A 20,506-nucleotide genomic window follows, 5' to 3' on the forward strand; every position below is an offset into this window, starting at 1 on the left:
TTAATAGTGAATAACTAACTATTGTATGGGTGGACTGGGAGAACGCTGTAAGAAACCTTACCGCCACCAAGTGGGTTGTATTATTAAACTTGCTCTAAGTGTATGCGACACTTTTTTTTGCGAGACCTAGATATAGATGCGTCGCTCATATGCATGAGCCAGGGCCGTATCTAGGATTTGGAGACCCCTGAACAAAATACATGATGAGGCCCTAAAATTCGAGAAAATCAAAGCATACTTTCACTTTATTATAAAGCTTCAAATTTATACGGATCTTACACTATTAAGAACAAACCAAATGTTATAATGCTAAAAAGGTATAAAGTAGTACTCAAGTAATAAACTAGCAACCTAGCAGTTTTTTTATTTTTTATTTTTAGAAGAAGCACCCCAGCAGCTAGCATAATAGTATCTTGCCAAGCAAGTTGGTGGACATGGTCATTGGACCTTATGTTAGTGAGTTGATTCAATTAACAAACTAGGATTAATTAGTACTTACTGTAAATTTGGAGGCCCTTAAATTTTGGAGGCCCTGAACAGTCGCTCACCTTGCTCCTGCTAATCTACGGGCCTGCATGAGCACACACTCATGACTCACCCCTATAAACGTACGCATGTACACCCTACCCCTATGAGCATCTTTGAAGAACTGAGTTGAAAAGTCACCACAAGCGACTCGCTATTAAATCCTATAATAAATCTAGAAAAATATGAGCACTTATGTCAAGTCAGAAATTTGAATCCGAATGGACAGGTTCCACCACACATGTCATGACGGACCACCTGATCATGACACTCCAAGGTCTACTATGCAGCAGTGAATAGAGCATGAACTCACATCCAACATCACGACGTTTCTTGCAAAACAACTTAACGGCAGCAACATGAGTACATTTCATACTCGCAGGACTTAATTCTAACTTATAGATATTTGGTGGATGCAAGGGTATCATCAGTCATTTGTACATTTGCGGAAAAGCAATGGCGTCTCTTAAGATGACATGCCCATGATTCCATATTAAGATATTATCATTAGGAAGCTCATAGTAACAAGAAGAGTGATCAACATTTGCAATTCATCTCATAAACAAGTTTCATCATTAACACTACCATGGGTATCTAGAACGATTGTTATGTGTGCTCGATGTTGAACTAAGTGTGTGCAACACTTTGTTTGTAATTGAAATTACATTTTATGCATTATAATGAACTAAGTGTGTGCAACACTTTTTTTGCGAAGGGAAGGGGGCTTATATTAAATCTTGGCGCAGTACATCCCCAAATTACATATGAAAAAAATCTGAAATAAAAATATATAATAATCTATCTAGATCTTCCATGGTCCTCTTTCCCAATGGCTTGTTTCGAATGTCGAAGAAAAAGTGCAGTCCTTATGCCGAATCTAATGACCAACCCTAAAACATTGGACATGCAGCAATATGCAACGCTTCGTAACTAGTCCAAAACGCCTAATAAATCGCTGAAAGAATGTCGGTAGTTGCATCATCGGGAATGACATAGGATGCAGATACATCACCTTGAGATCTTCATTTTCTCTCCACAACCATTGATGATGAGATCGATGTACGGAAGTCACTATAGCCTACATGTGGGTTCCACATCACGTTAAATAAGTGAAAATGCTAGAATCAATGCATCAGATCACATGGTGTCTCCGTGGAAAACATATTGCCCACCTATTATAGCTATGTGTATATCAATTTCTACACCTAACAATATTAAAAGTGGCGGAAGTCACTTCTCAAAGACTCACCCTCCATGTGAACTCACTTTGTGTTGATCATCGTCCATAACCGACATTTGAGTCACATGATGGCGTAGGCGGTATAGCAGTAATAGTGTAGGCACCACATTTCATCCAGAGGATATATTGTGCTAGATCACATCATTAAAGGGTATATATTATATATGAAAAGCTAGCTCTAGGAGAAGGTGGTTGTCTGTCGATTCTTGTTTTTTGAAAGGCGTTTCTCTAACATGAGTTTGCAATGACTTGTATGCCCTTGGTTTATATTAGCAACCTATTCTGACGATGTGGAGTATAACATACATTTTTAGTATTGGTCAATTGTTACACAATTTATACATAAGTACATCCTTAAAATTCTATTACACACATTTACAAAGTAGTAAAGGAAGGCAAAATAGTGCGCACATTTGTAAATGTTACATACACGTGTAAATGTTACACACACTTACACACATTGCATGAAGGGCAAGGGCAGACCGGACAACCAGTAGTGCCTCTACCGCAGCATCCGCCAACAGAGCTAGGGCAAGTGTGTGGCCGAGATCCACAAGCCCAACCGCGGTGCACGCCTCTAGCTTGGCCCCTTCGATAGCACGCTCAAGGTCGTGCGTGCCTACGACAACATGGCCAGGCAGCTCTACGATGACTACATGTGCCTCAACCTACACCTGCCTCCTCCTCCTCTGGTGGTTGTGGTAGCAGCAGCAAGCAGAGGAGGACGAGGACCGGCAGTCGTGGTGTCGTGTCTCTGTCCCCTGACACTGTGGTGGTTGGCCCTGTTGCTGGTGGTGGTGGGGACAACCGCCACCACTAGTACATGCAGCAGCAGGCCACCATGGCATCGGTGCATATGATGATGTAGTACTCCTCTAGCTACTCAGCCAACGCATCATCGTCCAACTTCTACTCTAGCTCATCACCGGTGACCATGGCAGCCTCGCCCACCATCTACCGCCACAAGAAGTCATTCAAGATGTCGCTGCCACCATAGGACATAATGATGGCGGCTATCGTGCCATAGGCGTAAGGATGCAACGTGGATGACACTAGTGGTCGTTTGGTGTAGATTATTTATGAAAAACTGGCTCAAGGAGAAGGTGGTTGTTTGGTGACCTTGGTTTTCCGAAAGAGGGCCTGTCTGACCTGAGTGTGCAATGATTTGCATACCCTTGACTTATGTAACAACCTATACTAATGGTGACTAGTATAAAATATATTTTTAGTACTAGTTAATTGCTATTTTTGTTAGTGTAATGCTATGTTACACAATCTATAGTTATATACATAAGTACATCCTTGGTGTTTGGTTCAGTAAAATGTAACTTAATTAGATTGCGGAGGGTATCGGGTAGTGCTACATGTGTTTATAGTTTAGGTCAAGCCATTATCGAGTATCACACAATTAGATACGGCCCCGTTCACGGCCGATACCACCCCTTGACAAGCCTTATCGCATTACGCAATAACTACCGTGATTGGTTTCCATTACTTTTTTTGCAACCAAACAAATCATGGGAATCAAGATCCCCCTGTTGCTCCCAGTGTGACTTGTTCCCATTAACATTTCCATCCATGGAACCAAACACCTTGAGAATTCCATTACACATATTTATAAAGTAGTAAAGGAAGGCAAAATGTTTCACACATTTTGTAAATGTTACATACATGTGTAAATGTTGCACACACTTAAACACATTTGCATAAAGGACAAGGGCAGACTAGACAACTAGCAGTGCCCCTACCGTGGCGTCTGCTAGCGGACCTAGGGCAAGTGGGTGGTCGAGATCCGTGAACCCAACAATGGCGCACGCCTCTAGCTTGATGCCTTAATTAGCACACACCTATCATCACAACGTGGCTAGATAGCTCTATGGCGACTACACGTGCCTCAACCTATAGCAACTGCCTCCTTCTCCGGTGGTTGCAGCGGCGGCGACAGGCAGAGGAGGACCTATGGTTGTGGTGTCAATTCTGTCCCATGACCCGTCACTGCTAGCCTTACTGATGGCGCCAGTGGGCATAATTGCCACCACTAGTACTTCTCTAGCAACATCAGTAGAAGGCTACCATGTAGGCGATGCCTATGATGATGATGTACTACTCCTCCAGCTACTCTGTCGATGCGTCTTTGTTGAACCTGACTCCTTTTCCAACTCATCATCAGTGACCACTGCGGCTGTGGCGGCCTCGCCTACCTACAACTACAACCACCGAGCGACGTTCCAGATGCTGCCGCCACTGCCTCTGTCATGTGGCGTGATGATGGCGCCCATTGTGCTGCTTGCGTAGGGCTACCACGTCAATGACACCACTATCACCACCACGATGGAGATGGAACGTCATGAGAAGATGATCCACGAGCTGGCGATAGTGCCTCTACACTAGAACCTAGATGACTTCGAGGACTTCATGACGCGGTTGCCCAAGGTAGAGAACTTCGGCCTATAGGGCTTCCAGGAGGTGCCTCCCGAGCTGTTTGATGAAGCCACCAATCGCATCTGGGACCACATGGCGGCCGCCTAGTCAACCCCCACCATGATAATTGACTCCAACATTGGCGCCGCCCAGCAACAAACATCCTCTCAAAATAGGGGGTGTTAGTCCCACGCATAGCACCTTAAACAAGTGGAAATGCTAGAATCAATGCATCAGACGTGGCTTCTCCATGGAAAACATATTGGCCCACCTACTATAGGTACGTGTATATCTATATCTACACCTAACAATATTAAAAGCGGTGGAAGTCGCATCTCGAAGACTTTACATCCGTGAGAAGTCTCTTTGTGTTGAACACTGTCTGTAACAGAGGTTTGAGTCACATGATCGTGTAGGCAGGTATAGAAGTAATAGAGCAAGCATCACAATCCAGCTCGAGGATATGTTGTGCTAGATCACCTCACTAGGGGTCATTTGGTGTAGATTATTTATGAAAAGCTAGCTCTAAGTGAAGATGGTTGTCTAGGGACCTTGGTTTTCCAAAAGAAGGTTTGACTGACTTGAGTATGCAATGACTTGTATGTCATTGACTTATGTAACAACCTGATCTGACAGTCTAAATTCGTCATAGAATAAAAATGTGATGGGGTTTTTTGCACAACCCAATTTTTATTACAAATTCATCACAAAACTGAAATGACGACGAATTTAGCCCCTTCAGTGATGAAACAATTCATCGTAGAAGTTAAAATTTTCTACTAGTGATAGAATATATTTTAGTACTGGTTCATTGTTATCTTTGTTAGTGTAATGCTATGTTACACAATTTATACATAAGTACATCCTTGGTGTTTGGTTCAATAAAATGGAACGTAATTAGATTGCTGAGTTTGGCTACAAGTGTTTGGTTCAGGTCGGGCCGTTATCAAGTACCACACAATTAGATATGGGTTCGTTCATGGCTAATACCGCCCCTCCGCAAGTCTTATCGCATTACGCTACCATGATTGGTTTCTATTATGCTTTTGCAACCAAACAAATCATGAGAATCAAGATCCCCTACTGCTCCCCACGTGATCTGTTTCCATTAACGTTAATGTTTCCATCTATGGAACCAATCGCCTTGAAAATTCCATTACACACATTTACTAAGCAGTAAAGGAAGGCAAAATGTTACACACATATGTAAATGTTACATATACACATGTAAATGTTGCACACACTTACACATATTTGCATGAAGGGCAAGGGCGGGCTGGACAATAAGCAGTGCCCCTACTGTGGTGTCTGCCAATGGACCTAGGGCAAGTGGGTGGCCGAGATCCGCAAGCCCAACTACAGCACACATATCTTTGGCTTAGCACCTTCAATAGTGCACTCGAGGCCGTGCGCGCCTACGACAACGTGGCCAGATAGCTCTATGGTGACTATGTGCGCCTCAACTTGCAACTGCCTGTGTCTCCTCCCACGGTTGTGGCAGCGGCGACAGGCAAAGGAAGGATTGGTGATCGTTGTGTCGTCTCCATCCCTTGACACTATGGCAGCATGCCCTGCTGCTAGTGGTGTGGGCAAACCGCCATCACCGGAAGGCCGCCATGGCGTCGACACCTATGAGATGATGCATTACACCTTCAGCTACTTTGTCGATGTGGCGTCGTCCAACTTTGACTCCTTTTCCAACTCTAACTCCAACTCGTCGCCGGTGACGGTGATGCCCTTGCCCACCTACAACTACTACCCAACGACGTTCCAGATGACAATATGTAGGTGTAGATTATTTATGAAAAGCTGGCTCTATAGGAGAAGGTGGTTGTCAGCTGGCGACCTTGATTTTCCAAAAGAGTTGTATTACACAATTTATGTTAAACACATTTACAAAGTAAACAAAACTCAGGCGAAGAAGGGGGCAGACACACATGTGCCATTTTATTAGCTTAAGGTAGAGAACGTCTCACCCATCTCAAACACACAAGGGCCTGTTATCTGGTGAGGAGATAGATCCATTGTACTCCACATTTGTACCGGATAGACAAGAGATTTTTTTTCGGCACCGAGGATTCGAAATGTGGTCACGAGAGAAATACCACCCGGAGGCTTGACCAGATGGTCTAAACAATTGTAAGCCATATATTTACAGAATAACAAAAGAAGACAAAATATCGCACACATTTACACACACATTTGTATTATTATTATCATCGATCAGCATTGGCCCGGGCTAGCTAGCTAGCTAGTCTATACACGCGCCAATTTAAACGGCCGGGCGGACAACAGTAGGGGTTAACAGGTGTGAGTTGAAAGTGGCGACACGTCATTCCGTCCAGCTGGTGTCGTGGCAAAGTGGCAACAGGCAGTACGTACAACAGATTCGAGAGCGCGATCAGGATCAGGATCAGGCATGCATGGTCCTCCATGGATGGATCATCATCATCATGCATGCATGCATGGATTATTCATCGAGCAACCCATCCCCCAACGAACGCAGCATGCAACGCTCGACACAACGACAACAGAGCAACACCTGTTCTTGGTCGCAGCAGCGCAGAGGCAGGGGACGAAGACACACGTACACAGAGTCGTCCGTACGGCTCGATAGGCCAAATGGGATCTGGATGGATAGAGACGACGACGGGGAGCCGAGATGAAGCCCTCCTGTCGCATGGGCACAGCACGTGCAATGCATGCCTACTGCATGCCAAAAATATACTACTAGTTATTCTTATTTTTATATATATATATATATATATATATATATATATATATATATATATATATATATATATATATATATATATATATAACAGATAGAGAGGGATGGCCGAGGGCAAAGTCGTCAGTGAGTCCGTCGTTGCGTGCGTGCGTGCGGCGACCATGGTCAGCGGTATGATGCAGTGCGACCAGATACAGATCCAGATCCATATCCATATCCAAATGCCCAGCGTCCAGCTGCCAACCCATGGCTAAAGACTGTGGCTCGCGGATCGACGCAGGCAGGCAGGCAGGAGATGGATTATAAATTCATCAATGGTCTTGTTTAGTTCTGAAAACTTTTTAGTTTTCGAAACTGTAGCACTTTCGTTTGTTTGTGATAAAAGTTGTCCAATTACGGAGTAACTAGGCTTAAAAGATTCATCTCGCGATTTACAGTTAAACTGTGTAATTAGTTTTTATTTTCATATATATTTAGTGTCTCGTGTATGTGCCGCAAGATTCGATGTGACGAAGAATCTTGAAAATTATTTTATTTTTGTTGAACTAAACAAGGCCATTCATGGATAGATAGACGAAGACGGCCGATAGCATGCGGGGCTGTGGCTGCATCTGCATCTGCATCGGCGTCCACGGGCTGGGCGGGCTGCATCCATCAGCGTGACCTCACCGTCTCCCCTTCCCCCCGCCCAGACCGCCACGTGTCCCTTGGTGCAGCGACTCGTGGAGCCCACGGCGGCGCCCATGTGTCCCGCCCCGCTGGCCCCCACCCCCTTCGTGTCACCCGCTTCTCTTACTTGGCGCGCCGCGCGCCCCCGCGTGCCCCCGCCTGGTGCCGCCTCACACCGAGGCGCCATGCAGTGCCATGCGCCGGCTTCTCTGCCCGCCCCCGCCCGCCTGCCTTCATTGCGATGCGCACACTGCTGCCTGGCCTGCACTGCACTGCTCCATCTGCATGCCTTGCCAACTGTCTATATATACCATGCCAGGGGAGGAGCCTCACACAGCACACACCCAAGCAAGGATTGCATATTGCTAGCTAGCATCCATCGCCGCCGGCCGGCCCAGCGCCACATCGACGATCGATCTGCCGACGGACGAGATGGATCGGTCGGTTGCCATGGAGGTGGCGGAGATGCAGCGACAGCGACAGCAGTTCGTCCACCACCTGCAGGTCCACCACCAGCAGCAAGGTACTACGCACCACCAGCCGCTGCTGTCGTCGCCGCCGCCGCACCACCAGCAGCAGCAGAACAGCGGCAGCAGCAGCAGGGCCGGCGGCGGCGGGCGCAGGTGCTGCCCGCTGCGGCGGTCGCGGAAAGGGTGCATGAAGGGCAAGGGCGGGCCGGACAACCAGCAGTGCCCGTACCGGGGCGTGCGGCAGCGGACGTGGGGCAAGTGGGTGGCCGAGATCCGCGAGCCCAACCGCGGCGCGCGCCTCTGGCTCGGCACCTTCGGCAGCGCGCTCGAGGCCGCGCGCGCCTACGACAACGCGGCCAGGCAGCTCTACGGCGACTGCGCGCGCCTCAACCTGCAGCAGATGCCAGTGCCGCCTCCGTCGGCGGCGGCGGCAGGCGGAGGAGGAGGAGGAGGAGGAGGAGGAGCGGCGGCGGTCGTGGTGTCGTCGGCTCCGTCCCCTGACGCCGTGGCTGCTGCGGGCCCTGGTGGTGGTGGTGGTGGTGGGCACAACCGCCACCACCAGTACCTGCAGCAGCAGCAGCAGCAGCAGGCAGCCATGGCGTCGTCGGCGCCTATAATGATGATGCAGTACTCCGCCTCCAGCTACTCCGCCGACGCGTCGTCATCCAACTCCGACTCCTTCTCCAACTCGTACTCCAGCTCGTCGCCGGTGACCATGGCGCCCTCACCCACCACCAACAACTACAACCACCACCAGACGTTCCAGATGACGCCGCCGCCGTCGTCATGCGGCGTGGTGATGGCGCCCGCCGCCGCGCCGCAGGCGCAGCAGGGCTGCCACGTCGACGACACCACCACCACGACGCTGGCGATGCAGCATCAGCAGATGATCCGCGAGCTGGCGGCGGTGCCTCTGCACCAGGAGGCCGACGACGACTTCGAGGACTTCATGACGCGGCTGCCCAAGGCGGAGGACTTCGGCCTGCAGGGCTTCCAGGAGGTGCCGCCCGAGGTGTTCGACGAAGCCGCCGGCATCTGGGACCACACCGCCGCCGCCTGGTCGACCCCCGCCACCATGATGACGATCGACTCCGCCGCCGGCGCCGCCCATCAGCACCAGCAGCAGGTCGTCGTCCCTCTCAGCTGAGCTGACCCTCGCGTCGTCCATCGATGACGCCGCGCGCCCTGCACCTGCTACTTCGTTCCAAAGCTGCATCGATCTGGCCGGTGTACGAGGCGAAGTGATTCGACGCGCGCGCGCGATGCATGAGGCATGAGCATGATTACAACCCAAGTAGTGGTTCGTGAGTTACTTACACATCAAGCAGGCGTACATGCATAGAATCGTATGTACGTACCAGATGGTTACTCTGCTATAGACTGCTATACTGGTATAGTAGTACTATATAGTTTTGTTTTGCCTAGTTAATCGTGGGGTTTGTTGTCTGCTGGATAATGTTTCAGGTTTGTAAAATATATACTGTAGTATTGGTGTCTCTTTTAAACATATATATATATACTCCTAGTCCTAGGCTAGCTCCTAGCTATATAGTCTTTGTGGGTTTGTATGTGTGGTATGTATATATCAGTATATGCATGGGCGGCTAGCTAGCTAGCTTGTACAGTACTGCCATATATAGACATATTTAATATTAATTTCTTTTTTCCCTAATTAATTATTTATGGTTTTCATTTAATTTGGATCTGTTCTTAGTGTGTCCTTAAAAAGAGTATATATACTCCTACGTAGTCTATATGGTTTTCGCTAGTAATTAATAGTATTGCATGTATAGTGTATATAGTATATATGTGCCGTAGAGCTAGAGAGATATGTACTCTACTGCGCGCCAGTGCGTACATATATACGTGCACGTTTACATGTAGCCAGCGACGGAGCCAACAGTAGAGCTGGTGGGGCTCCAGCCCAGAAAGAACCCACGTAGCCCCCTTAGCCTTCCTATAAATTTTAATAAATTTTAAGTTATCTTAAGATAGCAGAAGCCTCTCCTAAATATTTTTTTACCTTAGCCTTCCTATAAATTTTTATTATTGATGCTCTTTAAAAAGGGGCTGAAGTTATCTTAAGATAGCAGAAGTCTCCCTAAATATTTTTCTAAATATTTTTCGAGATTCGTCACTGTATTCGTCACTGCATGTAGCACAGTAGTGCTAAAGCATAGTCACAGTAATGATGTATGCAACGTGTAGTAAAAAAAATGTATGCAACGAACTCTGTTGTGCTGTTTGATGATGTGTACCTGGTACCTGCACTGCTCATGCGTACGTGCCGGGCTCCGAGCAAATAAATCATCCAGTGGAATTGACACGCGCCATCATGCATGGATCGGAGTGTGTCGTGTGTACGATGGACGGCTCGAGCGAGGTGCACAGTTGGCTATAGTTTCGTGGAGTCCAGAGTCTAGCCTCATGCCATATGGCACTGGCGTTGACCTGTACTTTATATATACCATATAAGTAGACTACTTCAGCCGTGATGACTGAAGACGCATGCATACGTACACGTGCGGCTATTAAAAGGGTTACATCCTCCGTCCCAAATTATAAGTCATTTCAAGAATATTTAAGAGTCAAAGTTTTTCAAATTTAACCAAATTTATATAGCAAAATAATAATATTTTTAGTACCAACCAAGTATCATTAGATTTTTTATTAGTTATATTTTCATAGTGTATGTATTTTATGACATAAATCTTTATATTTTTTTTATATTTTTGGTCAAACTTGAAAATGCTTTGACTCTCCAAGATTCTTGTAATGACTTATAATTTGAAACGGAGGGAGTATAATGATATATAGGCCTTGTTTAGTTTCAAAAAATTTTGCACAATTTTTCAGATTATTCGTCACATCGAATCTTGCAGCACATTCATAGAGCATTAAATATAAATAAAAACAATAACTAATTACACAGTTTGCTTGTAATTTTTTGCGAGACAAATCTTTTGAGCCTAGTTAGTCCATAATTAGATAATATTTGTAAAATACAAATAAAAGTGCTACAGTACTTATTTTGCCAAAAAAAAAAATTGAAACTAAACAAGACCATACTACTAATAGCAAAGGAAGGGAGCAAAATGCAATGCAACAAAGGATCAGGAAATAAATAGCAAAAGAAAAGAGAGCGAAAGAATCAGGAATTGAACATTAGGCCATCCATGTGGGATTTCATATCCCAATTTTCAAGAACCTTCATATCTTAGATACACTACAGTATAGACAATTTCATTATCATATAACTATAAATTATTTCATCTCATGCATGATCATTCTCATCATCTCCTTTTCATTTATACGAGCCATGTTAGTTCATTTATCTATGAAACTATTGTGCACCGAGACTGCCTGTAGGAGCCACTACAGCCGCTAGTCTTGTATTAGTGTATACAAGAACGAATCTTGCCACACACATCAAGTTGAGATGGCCGAGTTGGTCTAAGGCGCCAGATTAAGGTTCTGGTCCGAAAGGGCGTGGGTTCAAATCCCACTCTCAACATATTTTTTTCATAATTTTTTGTGTTTTATCATATAAACATTTTTCATACTTTTTTGGGCTCAAATCCCACTTTCAACATCTTTTCTCGGACTTTTTTTTGTTTTTATTATATAAACATTTTTCATACTTTTTTTGTTCAAATCCCACTCTCAACATATTACTTTTTTGTGTTTCTCACATAAACATGGAGCAAACCATATTTTTTGCTGTGCTCATACACTCTCAACATATTTTTTTTGTTTTCCTCTCAACATATTTTTTTCATACTTTTTTGTTTTTCTCATACAAACATGGAGCAAACCATATTTTTTTTTTGTGCTCATACACTCTCAACATTTTTTTGTTTATTTTCCTCATAAAAACATGGAGCAAAACCTGCTCGTTCGTTCCCTAATTTAATTCCCTATTTTATATATGTATGTAATAGTCAGTGCTTGTACCACTTGCTTGTACCACTGTCCTGCATAAACATGGAACAAACCATGTTGGTTCCTTCCAAGTAATTTAGGGGCTATTTGGATACTATTTTGGACACAGATTGCCTGACCTATACCATGTCTGCTTGCAGCCCTGGTTTCTTGGCAGGTCTGGACATTCCAGACACACAAAAAAGTCTAAAACTAATGTATTTGTCTCTTCTTTTTCTCTTTTAGTAAAAAATTCTATTTTTCGCGATGAATTATATAAGGAAAAGGTACTAGCATATCACACCTCAAGCATTTGTAAAGAACGATCTAGAATATTGAAAAATTATGGCTAATTTTCAGACTTTCCTTACCAAAACCTCCTCCCTGTCCGCCGTTGATGGACATCAGAACTAGGCAAACAAGACATGCCTCCCATCTCAACAAGGGACACCAAAACTTGGATCTGTAGCACGAACCGTCCACCATTTCAAATCAATGTTGTTGAAAGAGCATCGACCTTCAATGCACCAAGAATAGAATGGAAGAGGAAATTAAAGAAGTCCACTACTAACCAATAAATTGACCTAAATAACAATTCACGGTTGCAAACCACGAATCATCCACCATTTCAAATCAATGTTGTTGAAAGAGCATCGACCGTCAATGCACCAAGAATAGAATGGAAGAGGAAATTAAAGAAGTCCACTACTAACCAATAAATTGACCTAAATAACAATTCACAGTTGCAAACCACATCAGTAACCCAAAAGGGAATCCATTAGTGGGGATGACAAGATCTATTCCAAAACAAAGTAGGAGAAGAAACTCACACTATCGATGTTGGAGAAATTGAAGAAGCTCGCCATGCCGCCTATGAAGCCGAAGCGCCTATGATGCATCTGCCCACACAAATCATTGGAGATAAAGTTGGAGGATGCCAAAGGACATGTGAAACCATCAACATGGGTAAGTGGAATCCTAATATACTAAAATGCTAAACTAGTAGATAAGGTTATGTAAGGCCCTATTTGTTTGAGCTTTTCCTGAGTCTCACTTATAACCTAAGCAAGATTATCTCATGAGCAACAATTTGGAGAATATGCTGTCAGAATACCTGAGCGTTTGACTATGAAGATTATTTTAGCAGCTTGGTGGAGACCACCGAGACCCTAAGGGACGCGGCTTAGAGGAGGCGACGGGAGGAAGGTGGCCAACGGGAGCTCAGAGGAGGTACATCTTGGAGTCCGATGGAGGTCGCCTGCTATTGGGAGGGACGAGACCACCGCCTACCGAGAGAGAGAGAGGTGGCATCCTTCGGAAGGCCCAGATCCGGTGGAGGCTGGCGTCCTAGAGGAGGTCGCCGACTGCCGGGGGGAGGTGACGTCCTTTGGGAGGCAAGATCCAGCGAGAACTGCCCACCACCAGTGGATCTAGGCAGCCAAGGCAGGGGATGAAGCAACCGGGACGGAGGGAGGCGGTAAGGGTGGAGGGAGGCGGCGGGGGGAAGGAGCGCCTGCACGGGAGGAGGGGCAAGCACGAGCAGGTGGGGACGCGAGTCACATTTTCTAAATCATGGGCTTGATATCGTGTTTTGAACAACACACTGCGAGCAATGCTCCAACACGGTCGTGCAGTCGCGATGAGCGGGCGGTCGCTGGGCATTTGGCAAGCTTTTCTGGCTTATTTGGCTCAAACGCACCGCGACCGTGGAAATAAACTGGGCCTAAACCATATGCTGAAATCATGGCTTTTCCATCCTCCAACACTAAAGAGGTTGTTTGAGGTGCAAGAGAACAGACGAGACCTGTGTTGGAATAGAAGTCACCTTCTACTATAGCAAGGGAAAAGAAGAAGGATTGATAAGGCACTTTGCTTTCAGTATATAGCAAAGTTATATTTACTATTTTGCCCAACCATTGTTTTGGATTTTCCATCATAGAAAACTAAAATTGCTAATTGCCATATAAAAGTTATAGTTATTGCAGATTTGCCATTATAAAAATAAAAATTGCAATTGTGCCATAAAAATTGAGCACTACTTATTCCTTTGGTTTGCTGCTTGTTGCTTCTCCCATCATAATTATCGTATATCCGAGGCATAAAAGGTATTCATCAAATTAACAAGGAATGGAATAATGCCACGTGAAGACTAAAGTGCACGTTATTTTTTCTTCCTTCTCTCTAATCAGTGGCTCCCTAGTGTCGTGAACTCTTGCGCAGATGTCTCTGTCACATAACTCCATATGGTATCCATGCAATCTAATCACCAACTAGCCGCTGCCAGAGATCTAATTACAAGGGGCTCCGTTATAGCTCATGTTAAACCAGTTGGCACGAAAATCTACTTATATGTCAGGCTCATGTGATGGCTTAGTCGAGTGAGCTCTCTCATGATATGGCCTACATTATATCTGTTTATATATATGATATTGTGTACTCTAAAATGTTATGAGTTAATGAATAAAGACAATCTTAATAAAAAAAACATCGTAGCCTAGATCTTAAAATCCTGCTTTATCCTCTCTAATCCACTAATAAATAACCTGAAAAATGAACCCAGTAATAAATAACGTCAAAATTAGTTCAAATTGACAATAGAGTGGACGAAGGTTAGTGGTTAGCATTGAGGAGGACGATAGAAATAATCGGCCAAAGAAGATGGCGATGTTCATATCAAAGGGAAAAAAAAAGAAAATTTTTTAAATAGCGGGCTAAGACGTTTAGCGGTTCATATCTAAAACAGCTAATAGCGGAGCTAAATCGGACTATAGCGAAATATAGCGGCTAAATTGTACATAAACACAAATAGCGACACTCTGCCTCAAAAGTGTATAGCGGACTATAGCGGCAGCTATAGCAGCGGGATATTTAAAACTATGCTGTCGACACGCACGGGTGTCCACTGCCCTGCGGCAACCCGACGCCAACCGCAGCGCAGTGCCGGCCCTATGGGAGGGGCAGCAGGTGCGCAGGCCATGGGCCCTAGCGGCTTGGGGGCCTAACGCCAGGTATGTATATTCTAGGCTTTGTTTGGTTCCCAAAAAATTTTGCAAAATTTTTCAGATTCCCAGTCACATCGAATCTTTAGACGCATGCATAGAGTATTAAATATAGACAAAAATAAAAACTAATTACACAATTTGGTCGAAATTGACGAGACGAATCTTTTAACCGTAGTTAGTCCATGATTGGACAATATTTGTCAAATACAAACGAAAATGTCACTATTCATATTTTGCAAAAAATTTTGCAAGTAAACAAGGCCCTAGTATATGTATAGGTTAAGGGCTAAGTCATTGGCTTTTGTTCCAGGAGACAGCGCGAGACGAGGCCACACGAGCCGATCAGCGGAGCGGCCGCCGCCAACACACGCCAACACCTGTCGTTGCGTTTAGGGGCTTTAGGCAATTACCAATCAGGTTCTTGTTAATTTGATTAATTAATTCAGTTTTGTATTTTCTGTTATAAGATCGTGCCAAATTGTGTAGGTCCTAGGTTTTTTTTCTCTTGTTCAATTTTTGTCTATGTGTAATATCGAAAGAGATATCTTAGACACGATTGATCTCAATACCATCCTTGATGATTTTACATCAAGAAATGCCCGAAAAAGTATATTTATATAAAAAGCAATGAGTATGATGGAGTTCTGTTCTTTTTTAAGGTAATCATATTAGTTCTATAAGTACAAATATATTATTTTTTAATCTACATTGTTTCTCGATCTTGATAATTATCAAACATGTTTAATTTTAAATATATTATTGCATTTATTTTTCCTTTATAAGTAAAATTAGCCTATATATTATAGAGAAAAAAAGTCTAAATTACTCCCCTCAAGTTTGTCCTACGTTCAGATTACCCCCTAAACTTACATTTGATTCAATTTACTTCCTCCAACCATTTTAATTGGTCTAGTTTACCCCTTAACATGATTTGTTATTTATGTTTCCACATATAAGTTGAGTTTTAATATCAAGTTTTGTGATATATTGGAGAACATTATAAGTTATGTTAGAAAAAATATAACTTAACTTTTTACCAAATTTTGATAGCTTAGGAAATTTAAAAATAAATTAACAGTAGAGAAACTTATATAATGATGAAAAAATTTTGATAGCTTAGGAAATTTAAACATAATGATGAAAAAATTATATTGGATTTTTCTAACACAAAATACTAAGTCCTCTATCACCTCACAAAATTTGAAACTAAAATATAATTTGTGCATAGAGAAACAAAAAAGAAAAAACTTTTTAAGGTATTAGTTGGACCAACTTATATAGTTGGAGGGAGTAAATTGAACCAAATGTTAGTTTAGAGGGTTATTTGGACTTTTTTCTATTATACACTATAGAACCCGTCATGACGAACTCGCCAGAGGGCCCTCAAAATCCTAGGGCCGGCGCTGCCGCAGCGCGCACTAGTCAGAGGACAGGAGTCGTCCGGAGGTGGTGCCTTGCTGCTTCCTCTTCCTCGTCTCGCCTACCACGAACAGATCCATCCAATACTCCAATCCAAGCACGCCGCCGATCCAACCACGAAGCCATGGACGCCGGAGGCGACTGGCGCGCCCAGCTCCAGCCCGAGCGGCGCAGCAAGATCGTGAACAAGATGTACGCCCATTCCCTCTTCCAATTCGTTCTGTCGAATCCCCCCCACCCCCACCCCCCGCCACCCTCACACTTTAATCAGACGCATATCTTGCATTCAGAGTACTGACTCTGAGGAAGCATCTGCCGGTACAAGTGCCAGAGGGGCAGGGGCTGGTTGAGCTTCAAAGAATTGCCGTGCGATTCGAAGACAAGGTGTATGCTGCAGCCACTACCCAGGTACCTTAACCTAACTCAGCACTGGCTGTGTGGGTGGGTCAATCATAGTTTCTACATTCTTGCACAAAAAGAGGGGGGGGGGGGGGGGGGGGGGGGGGGAGCAAACCTAGAAAAAACATGGAAAAGAGACATCTATGGACAATCTGCTACCAGGATGTTAGACCAATTTTTACATGCCTGTAGCATTTCCTTTTATCATCATGTTACCATAAGTCGATAGTATGGATGCTTACTGTGCTAATCATACTAGGGCATGCAGGAGGAAAATATTGTCTGCACATGCACCCTGCAGTTAAAAAAAGAGTAAAGTCCATCAGCGGTCCCTAAACTTGTTCGGATGTGTCATCCCGGTCCTTAAACTCGCAAAATGACCGTTTAGGTACCTAAACTTGTTCGGTTGTGTCATCCTGGTCCCTAAACTTAAAAATCTCCCATATAGGTCCTCAAACTTGTTCAGTTGTGTCATTCCGGTCCCTAAACTTGTTTTTAAGTCTTATCTGGGTCAAAACAGGACGAATCTAAAAACTCTATATTGAAAAATAATTCATAACTTTTTCATATGAACTTAAATGAAGATAAACTTTATATCAAAATTGTAGGCAGCAACATGATCTACAACTTTGCAGTTGAAAACTTTTTAAATTAAAATCGTTTAGGTTCCCAAAATATTTTTTATAAGTTTATAGATTTTAAAATTTAAAATTTAAAATTAAATTTTATAACACTAAACGACTTCAAATAAAAAACTTTTCAACTACAAAGTTGTAGATTGTGCTGAGGACTATAACTTTGGTATAAAATTTGTCTTCATTTGAGTTCATATGAAAAGTTATGAATTATTTTTTGATATAGAGTTGTTAGATCGCTTTGTTTTGACCCAGATGAGATTCAAAACCAAGTTTAGGGACCGAGATGATACAACTGAACAACTTTGAGGATCTAAACGGATGATTTCTAAATTTAGGGACCGGGATGACACAATTGAACAAGTTTAGGGACCGAGATGACACAGATGAACAAGTTTGAGGACCTAAACAATCGATTTGTGAGTTTAGGGACCGGGATGACATGACAGCACAAGTTTAGGGACCGGTAGTGGACTTTACTCTTAAAAAAACTTATCAATGTGAAACTACAACCCCAATCCTTGTTTTGTATCATTCAGGCTGAGTACTTACGGAAGATTTCTCTCAAATTGCTGTCAATGTGGAGTTACACAAATACACAACAGAACCCTGGTCCAGGTACCATACACAATAAATCCAATATTACACTTTGTGCTATCTATATATTTTTATTATTTTTTATTATAAAAAATAGAATATGAGTAAGATATTTCAGCCACTATGTGATATTTGGGCCACTAGGGGAATGCGAAGGATGTATTTTTCTTCAAAATTTACATGTTATCTAGGTTATTCCCAGCTTTCATAATCTGGGCATCTATTTAACTTGAATTTTAAAATAGGCTTGTGGCTGTGAGGGCATTTTTTTCCCAATCCTGAGAATGATGCTATGAAATGGCAGTGTTCAACCCGTTCACTTGGTTGAGGCAATGAGTACCATTCTCAGGCTTGGATGAGACATTGTCTTTTCACAGCTGCTGTCCAGATTTTTCCTCAACACAAGCCTTTATTGAACTTGAAGCCCTAAAGTCCAAATTAACCAATGTGTGAAATTTGTGCATGAAATTCAAGTCATGATCTTTAGCAAACTAGATCAACTTAGGAGGAATCATAGGTATCCAGATTCTCCTTGATGATGACTATAGATTAGGTTGTTTAGGTGTGCATCCATGTCATCAATGAAATTTGATAGGCTCAGTTCCTATATCCAAGTCATGGTCTCATAGGTCGTCTGGAATGTGGACTGGGTGGACACTGAACTGATGAGAAAACATGAGGTTGCTGTGAATGTTGGGCAGCTAGCTGCTGCAGCCAGAAGACGCTGCTGCTAAAGTGATTAGAGGGGGAGGAGACAAAAGCTGCAGCTGCAACCACTGTTTAGCAAAAGCGAACACCTGTGAATAGGTCACGTCCGGCAGGGGTAAGTGATCGCCCTGATTCCACTGTCAAAGGGCCATTGGGTACACGTTGGTTCCAGAGGCAGACCTAGAATTGGAAAGCATTGATGTCACTACCATTGGTGTCATGTCTACAATAATTTTCCATTGATTTTATATAAGCCATTGCTGTCAGATGACAGCAATACTACTAACAATCTGAGTTCGCTCACATCCCTAACATCCTGCTCAGGATTCAAAGTAACTTCTTTGCATGCTTAATTATGAAACTCTAGTAGTCTTTGTGCCTAATTAAGAAAAATCTTTAAGTTGTTTGTATCTAAATCTTTACGGTTTAATCATTGTCACTGTATCTCTATAGGGATTAATTTGGTATTGCTAATTTCATGAACTATCACAATTAGATGTTATTTGATGGTGTGTAGAGTGATGCACATGAACTGTAATGGTTATAAATAGCGATCAATTTTCATGGTGGATAATAATGGTGCCAGCAGGTAGTAGCACCAAAGGGAAGAAGCAAAAGAAGTTGAGATGCCATTTCTGCAAGAAAGGTGGCCATCTTAAGAAGGATTGCTTGAAGAGAAAATTATGGTTTGAAAAAAAAGGTGTATACACTATTTTTCTGCATGCTTGAAAGTTGGAATCTACTCATTATAGGTCCTAGTAATACCTACTCGTTAGATTTTAGTGCTATTACTCATGTGTCAAATGTTATGCAGGAGTTGCTTATGATCCAACCCATAAGCGGACTAAAGCACATGAGAATAAAAATGAAGGCACCGTATTGAAGGAATCAGGAATTGCAGAGTAATCCTTGTGTATGTATGTATGTATGTCACCGTATTGAAGGAATCAGGAATTGCAGAGTAATCCTTGTGTACGTATGATATCGTGTGTTTTCTATCCTGCGTGGTTATCCCAGGAACTGTTTTTTTTTTCTCAGGATTAGCTTTGGACACTCTTGTTGCTGGTAACCCCAGCGTACTCTGTATGGTTTGTTTGCCTTATAAAAGCAGAGTTAATTCTCGTTGAAAAAAAAAGAAATCGTGTGTTTATGAGAAAGTTGGATGTACTAAGTTTTAAGGTTATGCATGTAGATGAGACAATACATATATTATTATGGTCCCAGTACTTTAATTGATCGCTTATGCCATTTCAACCTTCGTGATGGTTTTTTAAAGCCATGCTGAACAAGTTGTGAAAATGAGTGTGATGCACGCAGTGATATGCTTTCTTTTGGCACAAGAGATTAGGTAGTAACATAACAAAATGAAGATTCTGATGGCCGGAATATATGTGTGGATTTACGTTAAGGGCAAATAAGACCTCATGAACATCGAAGCAACCATATGCAATGAGTTATAATACAAAGGTTGGCATAAGAACAATGCTAATAATACAGCTGGCTGTTGGTTGTAAAGTTTCTTTGCAGTCCATTCATATAGTGATTAGCTCATCACTATTAATACGTGACCCACTTGTTTCTCATAAACTTTCTTGATTCTTGTGCCTAAGCTAGGCATACAACCCCTTCTACTCTCTCTCATCTTCTCTCCTCCACCTCAGCATTTACTTGCTCTAAACTATTACGATTATTTTTTTTATTCAAGGAAAACTGTTATGATTGAATACACACAAACCATTTTTGTCCATGTGATCCTTTTTATTGGGGGT

General features: G+C 43.1%; 2 protein-coding genes and 1 non-coding gene across 4 annotated transcripts; all 3 read left to right on the plus strand.

Moving 5' to 3' along the window:
• On the plus strand, positions 7,796–9,678 carry LOC8054817 (ethylene-responsive transcription factor ABI4). The gene has a single exon (XM_002444498.2). It carries the CDS (start codon positions 8,019–8,021, stop codon positions 9,201–9,203), a length of 1,185 nt encoding a protein of 394 aa, XP_002444543.2. The 5' UTR covers positions 7,796–8,018; the 3' UTR covers positions 9,204–9,678.
• On the plus strand, positions 11,490–11,570 carry TRNAL-AAG. The gene has a single exon. It is a non-coding gene; the product is annotated as a tRNA-Leu (tRNA).
• LOC110436815 lies at positions 16,147–19,969 on the plus strand. 2 transcript variants are annotated; one of them, XM_021464349.1, is made up of 5 exons: positions 16,147–16,590; positions 16,689–16,806; positions 17,972–18,050; positions 19,324–19,437; positions 19,552–19,969. In XM_021464349.1, the coding sequence occupies exons 1-5, from the start codon at positions 16,340–16,342 to the stop codon at positions 19,641–19,643; spliced, it is 654 nt and encodes a 217-aa protein (XP_021320024.1). In that variant the 5' UTR covers positions 16,147–16,339; the 3' UTR covers positions 19,644–19,969. The 2 variants fall into 2 exon arrangements, with proteins under 2 accessions (XP_021320024.1, XP_021320025.1); XM_021464350.1 differs by having other exon boundaries at positions 16,149–16,590; positions 19,327–19,437; positions 19,552–19,894.

The sequence above is a fragment of the Sorghum bicolor genome, chromosome 7 (genome assembly GCF_000003195.3).
Source record: "Sorghum bicolor cultivar BTx623 chromosome 7, Sorghum_bicolor_NCBIv3, whole genome shotgun sequence".
Lineage (NCBI taxonomy): Eukaryota > Viridiplantae > Streptophyta > Magnoliopsida > Poales > Poaceae > Sorghum > Sorghum bicolor.